This window comes from Chelonoidis abingdonii, chromosome 4, assembly GCF_003597395.2.
Source record: "Chelonoidis abingdonii isolate Lonesome George chromosome 4, CheloAbing_2.0, whole genome shotgun sequence".
In the NCBI taxonomy this organism is placed as follows: domain Eukaryota; kingdom Metazoa; phylum Chordata; order Testudines; family Testudinidae; genus Chelonoidis; species Chelonoidis abingdonii.
This window is the reverse complement of record NC_133772.1, coordinates 9086131-9100120: the sequence shown is the minus strand read 5'-3', so window position 1 is coordinate 9100120 and position 13990 is coordinate 9086131. Positions and strand designations below refer to the sequence as shown.

The window sequence follows — 13990 nt, the reverse complement described above, 5'->3', positions numbered from 1 at the left end:
CCTGCCAGTGCCCCTCACTGCTGACCCGCAGCCCCTCAGTAAACTCTGCTGATGCCCCAGAACCCCAACCATGGGGGCTTTAATGGTGAAAATGTGACTGTTTTGCAGTGCGGGGTCGTTCGCCGGTGCCTGGGCCATGAATGGGGTTCTCATCCCAGGCACACCCATTGCAGTGGATTTTTGGAGCATCAGGAAAGCCAGCCATGCTCGCTTGTTCTTTCTCTCCCACATGCACTCTGACCACACAGTGGGTTTATCCAGCACCTGGCACCGGCCCATCTACTGCTCCCCCCTCACGGGGCGAATCTTGCACCACAGGCTGAAGGTAGGAGCCAGCCCACAGGGCCAGATAGCAGCTCGGGGGGCCAACCCCAGGGCCATGGTTTGCATGTCACTTGGATAAAGCCGAGAGTTGGAAGGGTGAAAACACAGTTACTGTGTTTGCTACCCAGGAGTCTGTGATGAGGAAGGGGCATCTTGGGACCAAGCTTTTGGAGGGGGGGTTAAGAATCGCTGTTTTTCATAATGAACAAAGAGCAAGTCAGACTGAGAGCGATTCAGCTACAGAGCTCTGCTGTGCGGCTTGCTGAGGAGATGAGAATGGATCCCGTCCCTCGGGAGATGCTCTTGTTGGATTGTGATACCTAACTCCCGGAGCAGAGCGTTCTCTCCCATGGGGCCAGCTGAGGGGGGCCTCCTGCCAGGAAAGGCAGCGCAGGGCAGGGAAGCGCCTGGGTGAACAGTGAACAACAGTCTAGAGAATGGGGTTGGGCCCTAGAGCAGCTGGTTGGCTAAGTGAATGGGGAAGGAGGCTCCATCCCTGTGTTGGGAGGGAGCGGGTCTGAGGCCGACTCCACCTGACCAGCCCTGTGTTTCCTTCCAGGTGGCAGAGCGCTGGATCTGGCCCCTGGAAGTGGGGCAGAGCCACCTGGTAGCCCTTGATGAGGTTGGTAAAAGGACCATGACGGTGACCCTGATAGATGCCAACCACTGCCCTGGCTCAGTCATGTTCCTCTTTGAGGGCCCCTTTGGTGTCATCCTCTACACAGGTACGAGCCCCCATCCTGGGGCCCTGAGACCTCCTTTGCCTTCCTGCCCAGCACTGGGCATGTTTTGTTCTAGGGTCCTTGCCATAGCCCTATGCTTCTACCACAGGTCATCTCTGACCTTTCCCGCACACCCCGGGCCCTGCCTCCTGTCTTGGGGTTTATGGGCTCGGAAGGGGAGTCATGCTATCACCACCCCTTGGGGAGGAACAGGTTACTCACCAGGCCAGGAATCAAACCTGCATCATTCAGGTGGCAGCCCGGAGCTAGAGCCAGCAGGCGGTGGGGCCTTGGCAGGCAGAGGCTCTAAGCCAGGTCTCTGCCATAGCAGTGCGTGGACCACCAGGCTGGGCTCCTACAGTTCTGTGTGTTTGGGGTTTTGTCTTGTGCCAGGTGACTTTCGTTACACTCCCACCATGCTGCAGGAACCGGCGCTAAGGAACCGGAAACGAATTGACGTTCTCTACTTGGACAACACAAACTGTGACCCCCTGGGCGACCTGCCCTCCCGCCAGCAGGCCACTGAACAGATCAAAGAGCTGATCAGGGCCCACCCAGATTACGAGGTCAAGATTGGTGAGTAGGCATCACGACATGTGGGTAGGGCTGGCACCAGAGCCAGGGACTGACTGTATTTCTGGGCACTCAGTGCCTAATGGGAGGGAATTGCATTAGGAGGGGACACACAGTGGAAGAGGTACAGCAGCTCGCTGAGCCTGGGTTGTGCATTTTGACTGGCTCGGAGGACAGATGTAGCTAATTTTCATTCCTTTGAGGTGTGCTGCATGGGGCAGGTGGTGGTTTTCCTTTCCCTTCCAGCGTAGATTAGAAGGACAGGGCCTGTCTCTTCCTGGGTGCTGGGCCCAGTAACCTATAGGTCCAATGCCGCTCACCCTCCTCCTGGTAATGGCCACTTCTTGCTGCCTTTGCAAAATGCTGTTTAGGTCTGAGTTCCTGAGCCCCCTTGTTTGCTTCTTCCCAGGGGTCTACAGCCTGGGCAAAGAGTCACTCTTGGTGGATTTGGCCTTAGAGTTTCAGACCTGGATTGTGGTGAGTCCCAAGAGACTGGAGCAGATGAAAGTGCTGGGCCTGGTGGACGTCTTCACTGCTGAGGAGGGGGCTGGCTGGATCCACGGTGTGGACATCTCTGAAATCTGCTGGGAAGCCATGATCAGCTGGAACCAGCAGCGCCCCACCATTGCCATTCTCCCTACCAGCCGCCCAGTGAAGATCCCCCACCGCAGTGTTCACCTCGTGCCCTATTCAGACCACTCCTCCTTTTCAGAGCTGCTGGAGTTTGTACAGTGGGTGAAGCCCTGCTCCATAGTTCCAATTGTCAAGAGAAACGTGTGCTTGCCATACTTTGAGAAATACCTGAGCTCTGACCACAAGGGGTCACCTGAGCCCGGGATTCCAGATTCTGGGCAGAAGTTCACGCAGTTGAGAGAGAGCAGGGAGCAGCAAAGAGCCACCCAGCAGCCTGTGCCTAGGAAGGACTCCTTTGCATCCCCAGAGACACATACAAACTGGCTGGAGCATTTTGGGGATGTGACGATTAGCCAGCAGAGCTCCTCAGAGCAGCCTAGGGACCCCAACACCCATTCACAAGGCAGCTTTGTGTGTTGCAGGGGCGAGAGGAAGGGAATCAAAGCGGAGTTATGCCAGCTGCATGGTGCCCAGAAGCAGCTTTTTTCAGCACAGCCCAATACACAGACACCTGCCAGAACGCAGCCACTGCTGCCCAAGGACACCGGTGCCCGGACATCCCAAATCAGCACAAAGGACACAGCACAGCCACACAGAAGTTCTTTATCCTGGCAAAAAGGGAAGAAACACGCCAGCCCATGCCAGCCTCCCCTGGGGGACTGGGCCCCCTTAACGCTGGCCTCCGTGCAGAAGAAGGCAGCTCTCCCCTCACACAAACAGAGTTTAATCTGCCTGCAGACTGAGAAATTTCTTTCCCCAGGAGCAGCTGGTGACCCTGTCACCTTGGCCAGCTGGTCCCCTGTGGCCAGCAGTCATGTTGCCTGTGGGCTTGCGGAGGAGTATTTGCTTGCTCCATTAAACACCCTAAAGCAATACTCTGCAGAGAGCTTTGACTGGCAGATTGAAAACTATTTCAGGAGAGAGGATGGGCTCTAACAGCCAGCGCCTGTGGAGCTAGCAGCAAAGGTCCTGTTCTCCCAAGTGTTGTCAGTGTGTGCTGTCTGCCAGGGCTGCTCTGAGCCAGCCAACAGGAGATGGCCCAACTCGGGGCTTTACGCTGAAAGCTTCCCTTCTGTTGCCTGAGAGGAGAATGGCAGAGTTTGCAGCAGCTCCTAGACTCTCTCTTTTTGTTTGTTTGTTGAACATTCTAAAATTGCAAGTTTGTTGTGTCATTACTGGCCACAGTACGGGGATAACTCCCAAGTACTATCTGTGACCCTGTCTGTGTCCTGGGGTGTCACCCTGGCACTCAAGCAAATGCAGATCCCAGGAGGACACTGTGTTCGGTACACCTTATGGCAAAGGGAATTGGAATGGTTCCAGGGAGATGAGCCGTAGGGGGTGTGAGCTGCCGGGCGTGACTGCATTCATGTTCCTATGAGAGGAGAGAACCATTCTCCTGCTTGACAGTAAAACAAGAAGGAAGTTGGAGAGTCCCATCCTCTCCCTCCTGCTGTTTGCATTCCTAACTGCTGACAGGGATTGGTGTGTGCTCAGCTATCCTAGCGGCTTGGGAGCTTGTTTTAAAGAGACAGTGAAGTGAAGAGTTTTCAGGCCTCTCTGGATCGCTGTCAGGCTATATTTAGAGACACTAACATCACAGGCTTGTGGGAGGCTCTTCCTGGCAACACAGCTGCCGTCCCATCCTGATTGGGCCAGCTTTTGGTTGGAGCTGTAAATGCTCTGTCCTGTGGGCAGGAGGAATTCTGTAAATTCCAAGGACTTGGGTCTCTGGTGCAGTTTGTTGCATTGTCTGGAGTGTCTACGTTCATTTGTGAACTGTTGTTTCTTCTCCCTCCAGCCCTTGATCCTTGTGCCCCATATCAGTGAGTCAGACCAGAGCGACAGCGTCCAGCAGTGTGCAAACTCCAGGCACCTTCGCTGGGTTAAAAGTTACGGAGTGTATGGCTCTTTCAGTGCTGCCAATGTTAGCCATGCCGCGTTCAAGATGAGAATGTGCTCGCTCTCTTGCTGGCTTAAGCTAGATTCTGAAGGAAGCGATCACCACCTTTCGGTTCTGCTGAGCTGGATGTAACCAGCTTCGCTCTCCTTGGTGTGGGATTTAGGGACAGCTTAGCTCAGCCGACCTCAAGGTGGTCTTCTGTGGGCATTTCCTTTACTTGTACCTGCTTGGGCTGGTGGCACCTTTCTAGTTTTCCTAGATAAGTGTTTGACCTGCTGCTTTGTGCCTGTGCAGCAATGGGTGGGATGCGGGGGAGGGGGCAGCCTTCAGGTTCTTAGGGAGCTACTTCTAGCCCAATAGGGTTGAGGTCCCAGACAGGCTGTCCCCTGGCGAAAGAGCTTTGCTGCCACCCCCACATTGACCCCCTGTACGAGTGCAGTGAGGGCTCAGCAGAATGGCTGCCTGCCCAAAAAATACCCTGCCATGGGCACCGACACATCTGCTGGACGCCAGGGAAAGATGTGTCCTTCAGAGCCACTGGAAGCCCTCCCAGGGCCCCCGTAATTTTGTTGTCCAGTTGCTCCTGGCTGTACAGAAGGAGGCTGCAGCACTGGCTTTCCCTCCCTGGTGCCTGAGGAGAATCTCGTGAATTGCTGTGTCTGTGTTAAGCTCTGAAAATGTGTGGAGAAAAGTGTTATTTATACAAAACTCAAATAAACCAAGTTGAAAAAATCTGGCTCCTGTGCTGCTGTCTTGGAGCTGGTATAATCATCCCGTCCCGTCCTGGCTTCCTGTTGTTCTTGGGGAGGCACAAAGATGCAGGCAGCCTGAGTACTGTTGGATAATTTCTGGTTGTTCAGTTAACCAAGCCCCATGATCCTCGCGGTGACAGCTGAGTGTCAGCGTCGTGTTTCCAGTTGTGCGTGCTCCAGAGCCCTGGCTACGTGGTGCTGTGTTCGGCATTCGGGGTGTGTTCTCTCAGACGGGGCTTTGGCAGGAGCATTAAAAAACAAGTTAGGTTTACGACTAGCGCTGTGTCTGCCAGAGAGCTCAGATGTTGAAGGAAGGATCTTGCCAGGATGGCTCTGATCCCTCCCCTGCCAGCCGCCCATACAGGTGCGGCTCGGAGTCTGCGCTGGAGTCACTGGAGACTGCGACCCACATCAGCCTGTGATGTCTGCGAGCTGGATTATAAGCACTGAACTCAGTCCACACAGAGGCTGCCCAGCAATTTCTTTGGGGCCTTGAGGGCTGCTCCTAACCTGCATTAAACGAGGCAGATTGTAGCCTCATGCACCATGCGGTTCTGCCATGTGGTACACACAGGCCTTTCCCATCACAACTGGCTCTCCATCTCTCTGGGCTGCAGGCCATGCTAAGATGGGAGAGGCTTGCTGTGACCAGCCCTGTGACGGAGCAGGGGAACAAACAGTGGTGTAACTCTCCAACGTGCCATCTCGGAGGCACCACTTATATGGGTTCTCACGTTTGCATGGGTTCTGCAGGCCTCCCTGCAGTGGGATTTGGATGCGCATCTGGCTAGCCCTGGATTACGTGTATTGGACCCCAGGTGCGAGGCCTGTGGTGGTGGCTGAATTCAGCTTTCATCTAAAACCAAAACGTGCTCTCATGGTTCTGAAGAAAAGTTTGAGCCCATGACCCATGGAGGCAGTGGGGTGATGTTTGCCCGAGCCTGCAGGCAGCCTCCTTCGAAGGGAGGCTCAGCGGACACAAGTCTAGAGCCAGAACCAGGCAGATCAGGCCCTTCCTGCTGAGGCAGGCCCCTGGGTGAGAGGGGTTCAGGCGAAATGCTGAGTTTGGTGGGATCGGCTGCTGCTTGGTGGGGCTCACGCTCCCATTCTCCCACGGCTTTGCAGCTCCACAGATCGGTTTTGGGTGATGGCTCCCATGCACCATTCCCTTGGGGCACCAGAATGGGGGTTTGTGTTGACTGCCCTCCTTTCAGGACAGGCTTTGCTCAGCAATGGAACAGGTAACAATGACATGTTTCAATTGTCCGCCAGGCAGCTGCGTTCATCCTGTCCCTGGAGCCGAGCAGGGTGGATCACACGGCAGAGCTACTGTCTCAAGCAAACCGAAGGCTCAAGCAGATCTTGCTGCACTGGCTACACCCAGGTACACGACAGGGTTACAAGATTTTCTTCACAACTATGAGGGCCAGAGATTTTTTTTTTTCTTTTAAATGAAAACCGATGGCACAGCTACACTACAAACTGCTGCAGGCACAAGTCGCGTCAGCATGAAGCCGCTGCAGAACGTGTGCTGCTTGTCTGCATGCATGCTTGGCTCCTTGTGTCAGTGCTGCGTGTGCTCACCAGGAGTGCTTGTGTCAATACACGGTGATTGCACCATCGGTAGGTGTGTGTCTTTGTACCCATTGTGCATCTGGCCACTATCCAGTGCCCTGTTTATGGGGGTTTTGGGGTAGGGCTGAAATGAGTCACGCGTGGGTGACTGGGAGCATGCAACTTTTTCCATCCCATAATGTCATCCATATCCCGGAAACACCATGGTGGCTGGCGCCAAGCTGTGGGTGTCACTGTCCCCCGGCATGAAGTGGTAGGGGCAGGGATGCCATGTGGAATATTGGGAAAGGAGTCCCATTTTCCAGGCTCCTGTTCTAACCGTTAGACATGTCCCTGCTATTCTAAGTAGCTGTGTAGTTTTCTTCTGCCATTTGCTGTAAATGACCAGTGTGGTTTGAACAGTCGCAAGGATCCTGCCCTCAGGTTTACAGCCCTGGCTGTTGGTCACCTACAGTAACAAATAAACTAGACCGACCCCTGGGTTAATGACTCAGCCAAGTGCTATCGCTGTCTTACTCTTCAGAAAGTTAACCCACTTCTTTCCCCCACCCAAACCCAGTGACCGTCCTACAGGCTGAGTGTCTGCTCCCAACGGCTGAACACTGAGAAGCTGCAGGGGAAACTCTGAGTTCTGCTACTGGAACATAAAAGGTATTTCCTGTCATTTCAGTGGACATGACTTAAAGTACATAGGAGCAGGGGAACCTAAAGCCTCTCCCACAGGTCTAAAGGGCAATAAAATTTTGCAGGAGAGTCTGAATGATAGAAGTAAGGGAGATCTCAGCCATAAGGCTGCCTGTGCGTTAGGCACATTCAGGTGCTTCCCACAGTGCCAGATGGGTGTTTCTGCTTCTGTTGGATGTTTTTTTCTGTGCGACAGCCGCCACTCTCTGGGGAGGGCCTGTCACCATGCCTCCTGTGGGTCACAACTGAATACCAAATTCAGGACAAGCTACTGGGAAAAAGGGCTAACACCCCCCAAAACTCTTCCATGAGAGGTGCCAAACCAGCAACAAAATAAACTTCTGTCTCACCACACTGGCTAGCAAGAAGTCAGAAGTGCAGCCTCCTTAGGTATTCCAGTCCTGGATTCCACACCCAGACACCAGATTTAAAGATGAGTGGTTATTTGAAACCAATTTCATCAAACAAAAGGGTTCTGATCCCAAAGGACCAGCCACATACCCAGGTCAATATATAACTCAAATCTTCCCCAATAATCATGCTATTGCCAATCCTTTAGTATTTAAAATCTAAAGGTTTATTTAGAAAAGGAAAGAAAGGAAGGTGAGAGTTAAAATTGGTTAAAGGAATCAAATACATACAACAATTGCAAAGTTCTTAGTTCAGGCTTGTAGCAGTGATGGAATAAACTGCTGGCTTGTTAAGTCTCTGGTTGCTTCCAAATTGTTGGAAAGTTCTCAGTCCCTTGGTTAGATGCTCCCATTAGTATAAATCCATAGTCCAGAGGTTTGAGCAGAAAAGAGGCAAAATGGAGGTGTTTCCTGGCCCATTGTTCTCACTGTGGAAAATTACAGGGAACAAGATGGTATTTGGAATCATATGGGCAAATCACGTGTCCATGCATGCTTCACATAGGGCTTGTCTACACTGGCAATGTTAAAGTGCTGCCACGCTTTAATAAGAATTAATGTAAATGAGGGGGTTAGGTTCCAGGAAAATTTTTTTCACCAGACAAGACTATATTTTATATATATATATATATATATATACACACACACACACATAAGTTTTAAACAAATAATTTAATACTGTACACAGTGATGATGATTGTGAAGCTTGGTTGGTGGAGGAGTCAGAGGGTGGGATATTTCCCTTACTGCTAAATGATGAACTAGCAATTGGCTGAGCCCTCAAGGGTTAACTCTCTCGCTCTGCAAGGCAGCAGGAATGGAGGGAGAGATGCCTATTTCCCTTAAGTACATTGCCTTGTTAATTAGATCAGCTTGCTGAGACTGCAGCTGCTGCAAGCTCCCTCCATCCTGAGCCCTGGTGTGTCCCCCCTGCTCTATGGAAGATGGGGTATGTGGGGTGCAGGGGGGAGGGGGACATCCTGGTATTTGCACCCCTCTTCCTTCCCTCTCCCCTGGTTTGTCTCCAAGCAGCTCCAAGGCAGAGGGCAGGAGCAGCACGTCAGTTGGGGGAGGGACACAGCTGAACTGCAGGCAGCTGCTGCATAGGGAACTTAGGGGAGCGGGGAGCTGATAGGGGGCTGCTGGTCCACCCTGGTTCCAAGACCCCATGAGCTAGCTCCAATGGGCTGCTCTTCCTGCAAGCAGTAGACAAAGCAGGCGGCTGCCAAATGAGTTAGAAGGGAGCATTATACAACTTTAAACAAGCACGTTCCCTAATTGATCAGCAACTAAGAATGAAACATTAACCGGGATGACTTGAAGTGGAGAGTTACTGTACAGGCAATGTGCCACTTTGTCATCTCAACCTGCTCTGACAACGTGGTCCTAAAACCCCTGTGGCTGCCCGGTGCCCTGGCTATGCTTATTGCTACCACAGGGACATGTCTAGAAGCAGCAGCCCTGGTGGGACATGCTGAGTGTTGGCAAAGCCATGAAGCGAGGGTCCTGCATCACGTGGGGTGTCCAGCCTGGCCCATGTCATGATGTTCGCTGTGTCTGATGTTGGAGCTGAGAGTTGTGCTAGCTGCTGTGCTGGGGACTGGCTGAGCCCTCCCACTGTGTGAGCATCCCCAGGAATAAAATGTGAAATACAGCCTTTTCTATAAACATGCAGTGCCCAAGAAAATCAGGCATTCAGGGATGAGCTGTGATCAGCTTGCTGGTCATGCCAAGGAATGAACTGGCCACATGTGCGTTAGGTTAGCAGGACTTTGGTTCTAAGAACAGATGTAAAAAAGTACATCCTATAAGATCTGCAGCAGCCATGGATCCTTTAAGATAAACTCGTCCCTCTCTGTCTTTCCCATCTGGGTCCTGAGCCACTTCCTGATAGGTTTTAATGTGGCTCAGAACTTCATCAGGCTGAAATAGGTTAGCCAGCCACTGAAAACAGGACTAGAGGGTGTTAGGACCATGCTATGGCATGTGTTTGGTGTTGCCTACATTTGGCATTGTTGTGAGACCCCCCCATAACCCGTGTCCACACCCTACATTCTGTTGTCATAATCTTTATATGAAGATTTGTATCATTTGAAAACTTACAATTTGCTGGTCATTACTGACCTGATAAATTGTGTGTGACAACACTGTTTGTGAAGTTATAAGATTCCACTGTATGTCATTAACACATGTTCCAAACAGTGGTTGCCAAACAGGTCTGTCTCAAATAAAGGAATATGTGCTCTGCTTAAAACACGGCAGCCAACATCCTTCCCTGAATGATACTCCTTGTCTCCTCTCTCTCTCTCACCCCGCCTCTCTTCCCTGCCTCCCCCCACCCCCCGCCACCGGCATCCATCCATCCATCAGTTCACTGCACCAAAAGGGACAAAGGAAACAGCCACTGACCCAAGAGGTTTGGTTAGTAAGAACTGCTGAGAGCATGCAATGAGAAAGCTTTGCTTTGAATTTAACAGTTCAAGTTAGGCACCAATTGTATTTTAGCTTGTTTTTCTTGTAACTATTTCTGACATTTAATTCCTTGTTAATTGTATGCACTTAAAATCTGTCTCTTTGTAGTTAAACTTGTTTTATTGTTTGATGTGAACCAGTGGGTTTAAATCAAAGTGTCTGGGAAATGCTGTTGGGGGGGGGGGGTAACAAGATGTGTGTGTATTTCTGTGGATGAAATGATGGACTTTATATAAACTTGCATTGTCCAGGAGAGGACTGCGCAGTACAGAACATACACTTCTGGGGGAAAAGCTAAGCCTGGGAATGAGTTGGGGTCACCATGCAGTACAACTCAGGCTGGTGAGAGCCAAGGGCTGCAGCACACAGACATGGCTGGGAGTGACTTGCAGGCTCTTTGTGAGCACTCCAGACTGGAGGCTACAGCAGCAAGGCCATGTAAAGGGCACCCGGGGTTAGAGGGCAGGTGTGATGCAGCTACTTGTTAGTCTGGATTGTACCCTGGGTATGTCACAGTGCTGTTAAAAATGCCTGCACTCTGCCACAATACACTGGAGCTGAGTCAGTGAAGGAAAACACATAGGATGCAGCTCTGCTGGTGATACAACAGAGACACTGGTGTAGACAGAGCATTTTTACCACCACTTTTCACAGTATAGGGCTGGAAACACTTCAGCTCCAGCTACACTGCCCACTTGGCTCTCATTGGTGTATCATTGCTGAATGTTGCTGTAACACAGATACTTTTTTTTCTGTTCTGGATACAAAGCTTGTGAAACTGGAAGAATCCCAGTCCCCACCTTTGCAGATAACACTGACTCACGGACTTTACATAATTTCCTGTACTGCTTGTCATAGGTTCACGATCAAGTTGAACTAAATTGAAGCAGAAATTCTCACTTTTATGTCATTTCTTGAATTTGAGCCTCCACTTTCAAATCTCCACTGAGTAAATGATGCTACACGCAGTTAAAGGCGTTTCTTAGTCACCTTCATCGTTATCACTAAAGAGGAGCATTTAGAACCTCCTATAAAACACGGGCTGTCTAAGGTTCTCTGTTTGATGAAGTGTTGGGTGCATCTATGGCTGCCTCAGTCAGGCCTGGGGATTTCTCTGAGGAAGTTGCCACGGTGTTCAAAACCTGATTCTTACCTGGTTTCACTTTACAATAGACCAGATGCCAGCCACAGCTCGTACAGTCCTGCAGTGACAAGTGACTAGTTCGGGACAAATCTTGCTGCACAGTGAGCCCACTGGTCCCTAACTAGAAAGTCCAGGCCTCTGCAGGCAGCTGACAAGCCGCTGAGGAGAATATTTTCATGTCGCATACAGCCTCTGCTGGTGCCAGTCATGGTGCACATGGTGCCATTTGTGACCCAGTCTGTGGTTTCCAGTCATTATTGCCAGTGAATGGGGGGCACAAAACACTCTGCAGGAGATAAAGTGGAGTCGCTTCCTTTTCACATAGCCTCCTGGCTGCTCACGGAGGAGGATCAGAGTTGCATGGGAGCAGAGCAGGAAGCAGCAGAAAGGTGGGTTTCCATGGGTCCATCTTCCAAGGAACACTGAACTCACCTCATCACGAGGTCATGCCAGAGCCCAATGAAATCAATGGCGAGACTGCTGTGGACTTCAGTAGGAGTTGGCTCAGGACCTAGATATAGCATGACCATAAAATCTTAACTCTGGTACTGGTTGCACAAGTGAAGAAATGTGGACCATAGAAACAGCCCCCCCAGCCCCCCGCAGGACACAGTTCTGCCACAAAGACAGCCTGCGGCAGTACGTCACAGTGTGATTTTGGTTAGTGGCAAAGAATCAAGATGCCAATTGGTATTTCCTGAATCTCAAACCCCTTAATCAAAAGACTAGCACCTCCTCAGTCCTGCTGTGCTACAGGCTCGGGCACTGCCCAGGCTCTGCCCCAGCCTTCATTAAGGCAGAGTTAAGGTTGCCCAGTGCTGCTTTGTGCCCTTCCAGAATGTGGAGAACTCCTAGACTTCAACCTCTGTAAACTAGGCACTAGAGAGTCAAGGGATATGCAAAGCAACCTTAACCCCTGGCTCTGGCCAGAACTACTGGGAATGGTTCAAGGGAGGGACATTGTAAGTAGGCCTGAGGAGCCCCTTGCCCAAGTTACAGCTTTGCGCTACACCATGCCAACATACCAGGTTTTCAAGCAGTTTGCAGACCCATGGATTTTAGTGCACTTGGACAAGGGTAAGGAGCTGATTTTTGGGCAGGCTGAATTCCTGGACCCTGGAACCAAACGTCTCAGAATTTGGACCACCAGGGGCAAGGGCTGCAACATACAATGTAAATGCTGAGGGACTGGGTTTGGGGAAGGCATGGCTCTGCTCCATAGACTACATGCACTGTCTGCTTCACAACGGATTGGCTAAAGATGCTATTTAAGACCCACCTCTTCCCTTAGCAGCCTGACCCTCCTCTCTCTCACAGGTGCTTTGCAGGCGGGGAGCTGGGTTCAAGGCTCTTTGCCTTCCCATGAGCCCCTACACCCACCTGCTCCCAGGAGCCCCCCTCAGCACCTGAGAGAGAAGCTCCCTGTGGTCCCCTAGAAACAGGAGTCCCTGCCTTCCCCCCATGACCCATGTACTCCCAGGAGCCTCAGCCCCCCACTGTCCCTGTCTCCCACCCCCATCCTGCTCCTTACCCCCCTGCTGCTGAGCCTTGGGCCTGGCCAGCCTGCTGCCAAGATCCCAGTGCCATGAGGAGCAGGAACCTCAGCTGCTGCAGTTTTGGCACCTTGAGGGCCCAGCACTTAAAATGGACCCTGGGTGCCATGCTGCCCATGCTTCTGGCCAGGTGGCCTGTGTGCCAGAGTAGGGAGATTGCAGTATGACTCCCCAGTGCGGCCGTGCACACCTGTAACTTATAGTTTAAATGTGCCAGTGTTTAACGAGGGATATATTGCAACCAGCAAGGCAGTAGAAAAACCAGCCCAGCCAGGACTAGGTAGCAACCCCAACACAGCTCTGGGGCCTCTACACTACTCAGTTCCTTGTTATGCTAGTGCAGGTTTCAAGCCACACTCCCTAGATGGCTGGATTTTAGCGGACTTTGCTTATTAACATCTACTCCTTATTGGCGGCCCGCAGGTGAGGAACCCTTGACCACAACATGCACTACTAGCTCATCCCCCAGCCCCGGTGTGGCACCACAGATAAGCCTGCACCAAGCTTTCCTTCTTCACAGGGGAAAAGGGATGTACAAAATTCCACTGTTTGGGTTATTGCCCCACTGTAATGAGGTGCAAACCATCACCACAGAAAACAAATCACAAGACTTCTGCTTCCTCATGTGATGGGCACCATGGTGAAAACCAGCTCAGTTAAGGGCTTGTCTACACTCAGAAGTGGGGCCACTTCAGCTAGTCCAGTGCAGTTAAGGAAGCAACACCCGGCTCCACAAGCTCTTCCCCCAAGCCCAGCGTGGCTGCAGCGATATCAGTATGAACGTTTAGTCTGGCTAGGGGTGGGACGGGGGTCCGAGGGGGGGTCTGTACTTCCCGGGGGGTCTGTACTTACCGGGGGTGGGGCGGAGGGTGCGGGGCGTCTGTACTGCGGGGGTCTGTACTGCCCGGGGGTGGGGCAGGGGCCCGGGGAGGCTGTATTACCGGGGGGGCAGGGGGCTGATCACATGAACACCAACAGCCGCCCGCTGGGCTCAGGGAGCAGCGCGGCCCAGCGCCGCGGTTACCCGGCCTTTTGCTCCGGGGCCTGCTGAGCTGGAGAGCCGCGCAGGGGCCACGTTCCCATGGAACGCGGCCCAGGCCCAGCGCGCCGGCCCGGGACCTTCCCCGGGGTGGGACTCAGGGCACCAGGCTCTGGCCACAGCGGCGCACTCACTGCTGTGTCAGGCACAGCGCGGCTGGAACAAGGGACGGAATCCCGCAAGGGTCGTCCTAGCGCCTCGGCCAA

General features: G+C 52.3%; 2 protein-coding genes and 1 long non-coding RNA gene across 6 annotated transcripts in view; 2 read left to right on the top strand and 1 right to left on the bottom strand.

Annotated features, from left to right (window-relative positions):
• The first annotated feature begins 83 nt into the window (after positions 1–83).
• On the top strand, positions 84–5808 carry DCLRE1B (DNA cross-link repair 1B). 2 transcript variants are annotated; one of them, XM_032766582.2, is made up of 4 exons: positions 84–325; positions 884–1049; positions 1440–1622; positions 2029–5808. In XM_032766582.2, exons 1-4 carry the CDS (start codon positions 137–139, stop codon positions 3186–3188), a joined length of 1698 nt encoding a protein of 565 aa, XP_032622473.1. In that variant the 5' UTR covers positions 84–136; the 3' UTR covers positions 3189–5808. The 2 variants fall into 2 exon arrangements, with proteins under 2 accessions (XP_032622473.1, XP_032622474.1); XM_032766583.2 differs by having other exon boundaries at positions 108–325; positions 1472–1622.
• Positions 5809–7720: 1912 nt separating this feature from the next.
• On the bottom strand, positions 7721–13971 carry LOC142046723 (uncharacterized). 3 transcript variants are annotated; one of them, XR_012655696.1, is made up of 3 exons: positions 13919–13971; positions 11202–11703; positions 7721–8004 (listed from the first exon to the last, which is right to left on the bottom strand). It is a non-coding gene; the product is annotated as an uncharacterized LOC142046723 (long non-coding RNA). The 3 variants fall into 3 exon arrangements; XR_012655697.1 differs by lacking the exon at positions 13919–13971 and adding an exon at positions 12724–13562; XR_012655695.1 differs by lacking the exon at positions 13919–13971 and having other exon boundaries at positions 11202–12274.
• Positions 13900–13990, top strand: part of HIPK1 (homeodomain interacting protein kinase 1) — a 34783-nt gene continuing 34692 nt past the window's right edge. The window contains exon 1 of the mRNA XM_075064815.1: positions 13900–13968. The gene's annotated coding sequence lies outside the window, so the exon portion shown is untranslated. The remainder of the gene's footprint in view (positions 13969–13990) is intronic.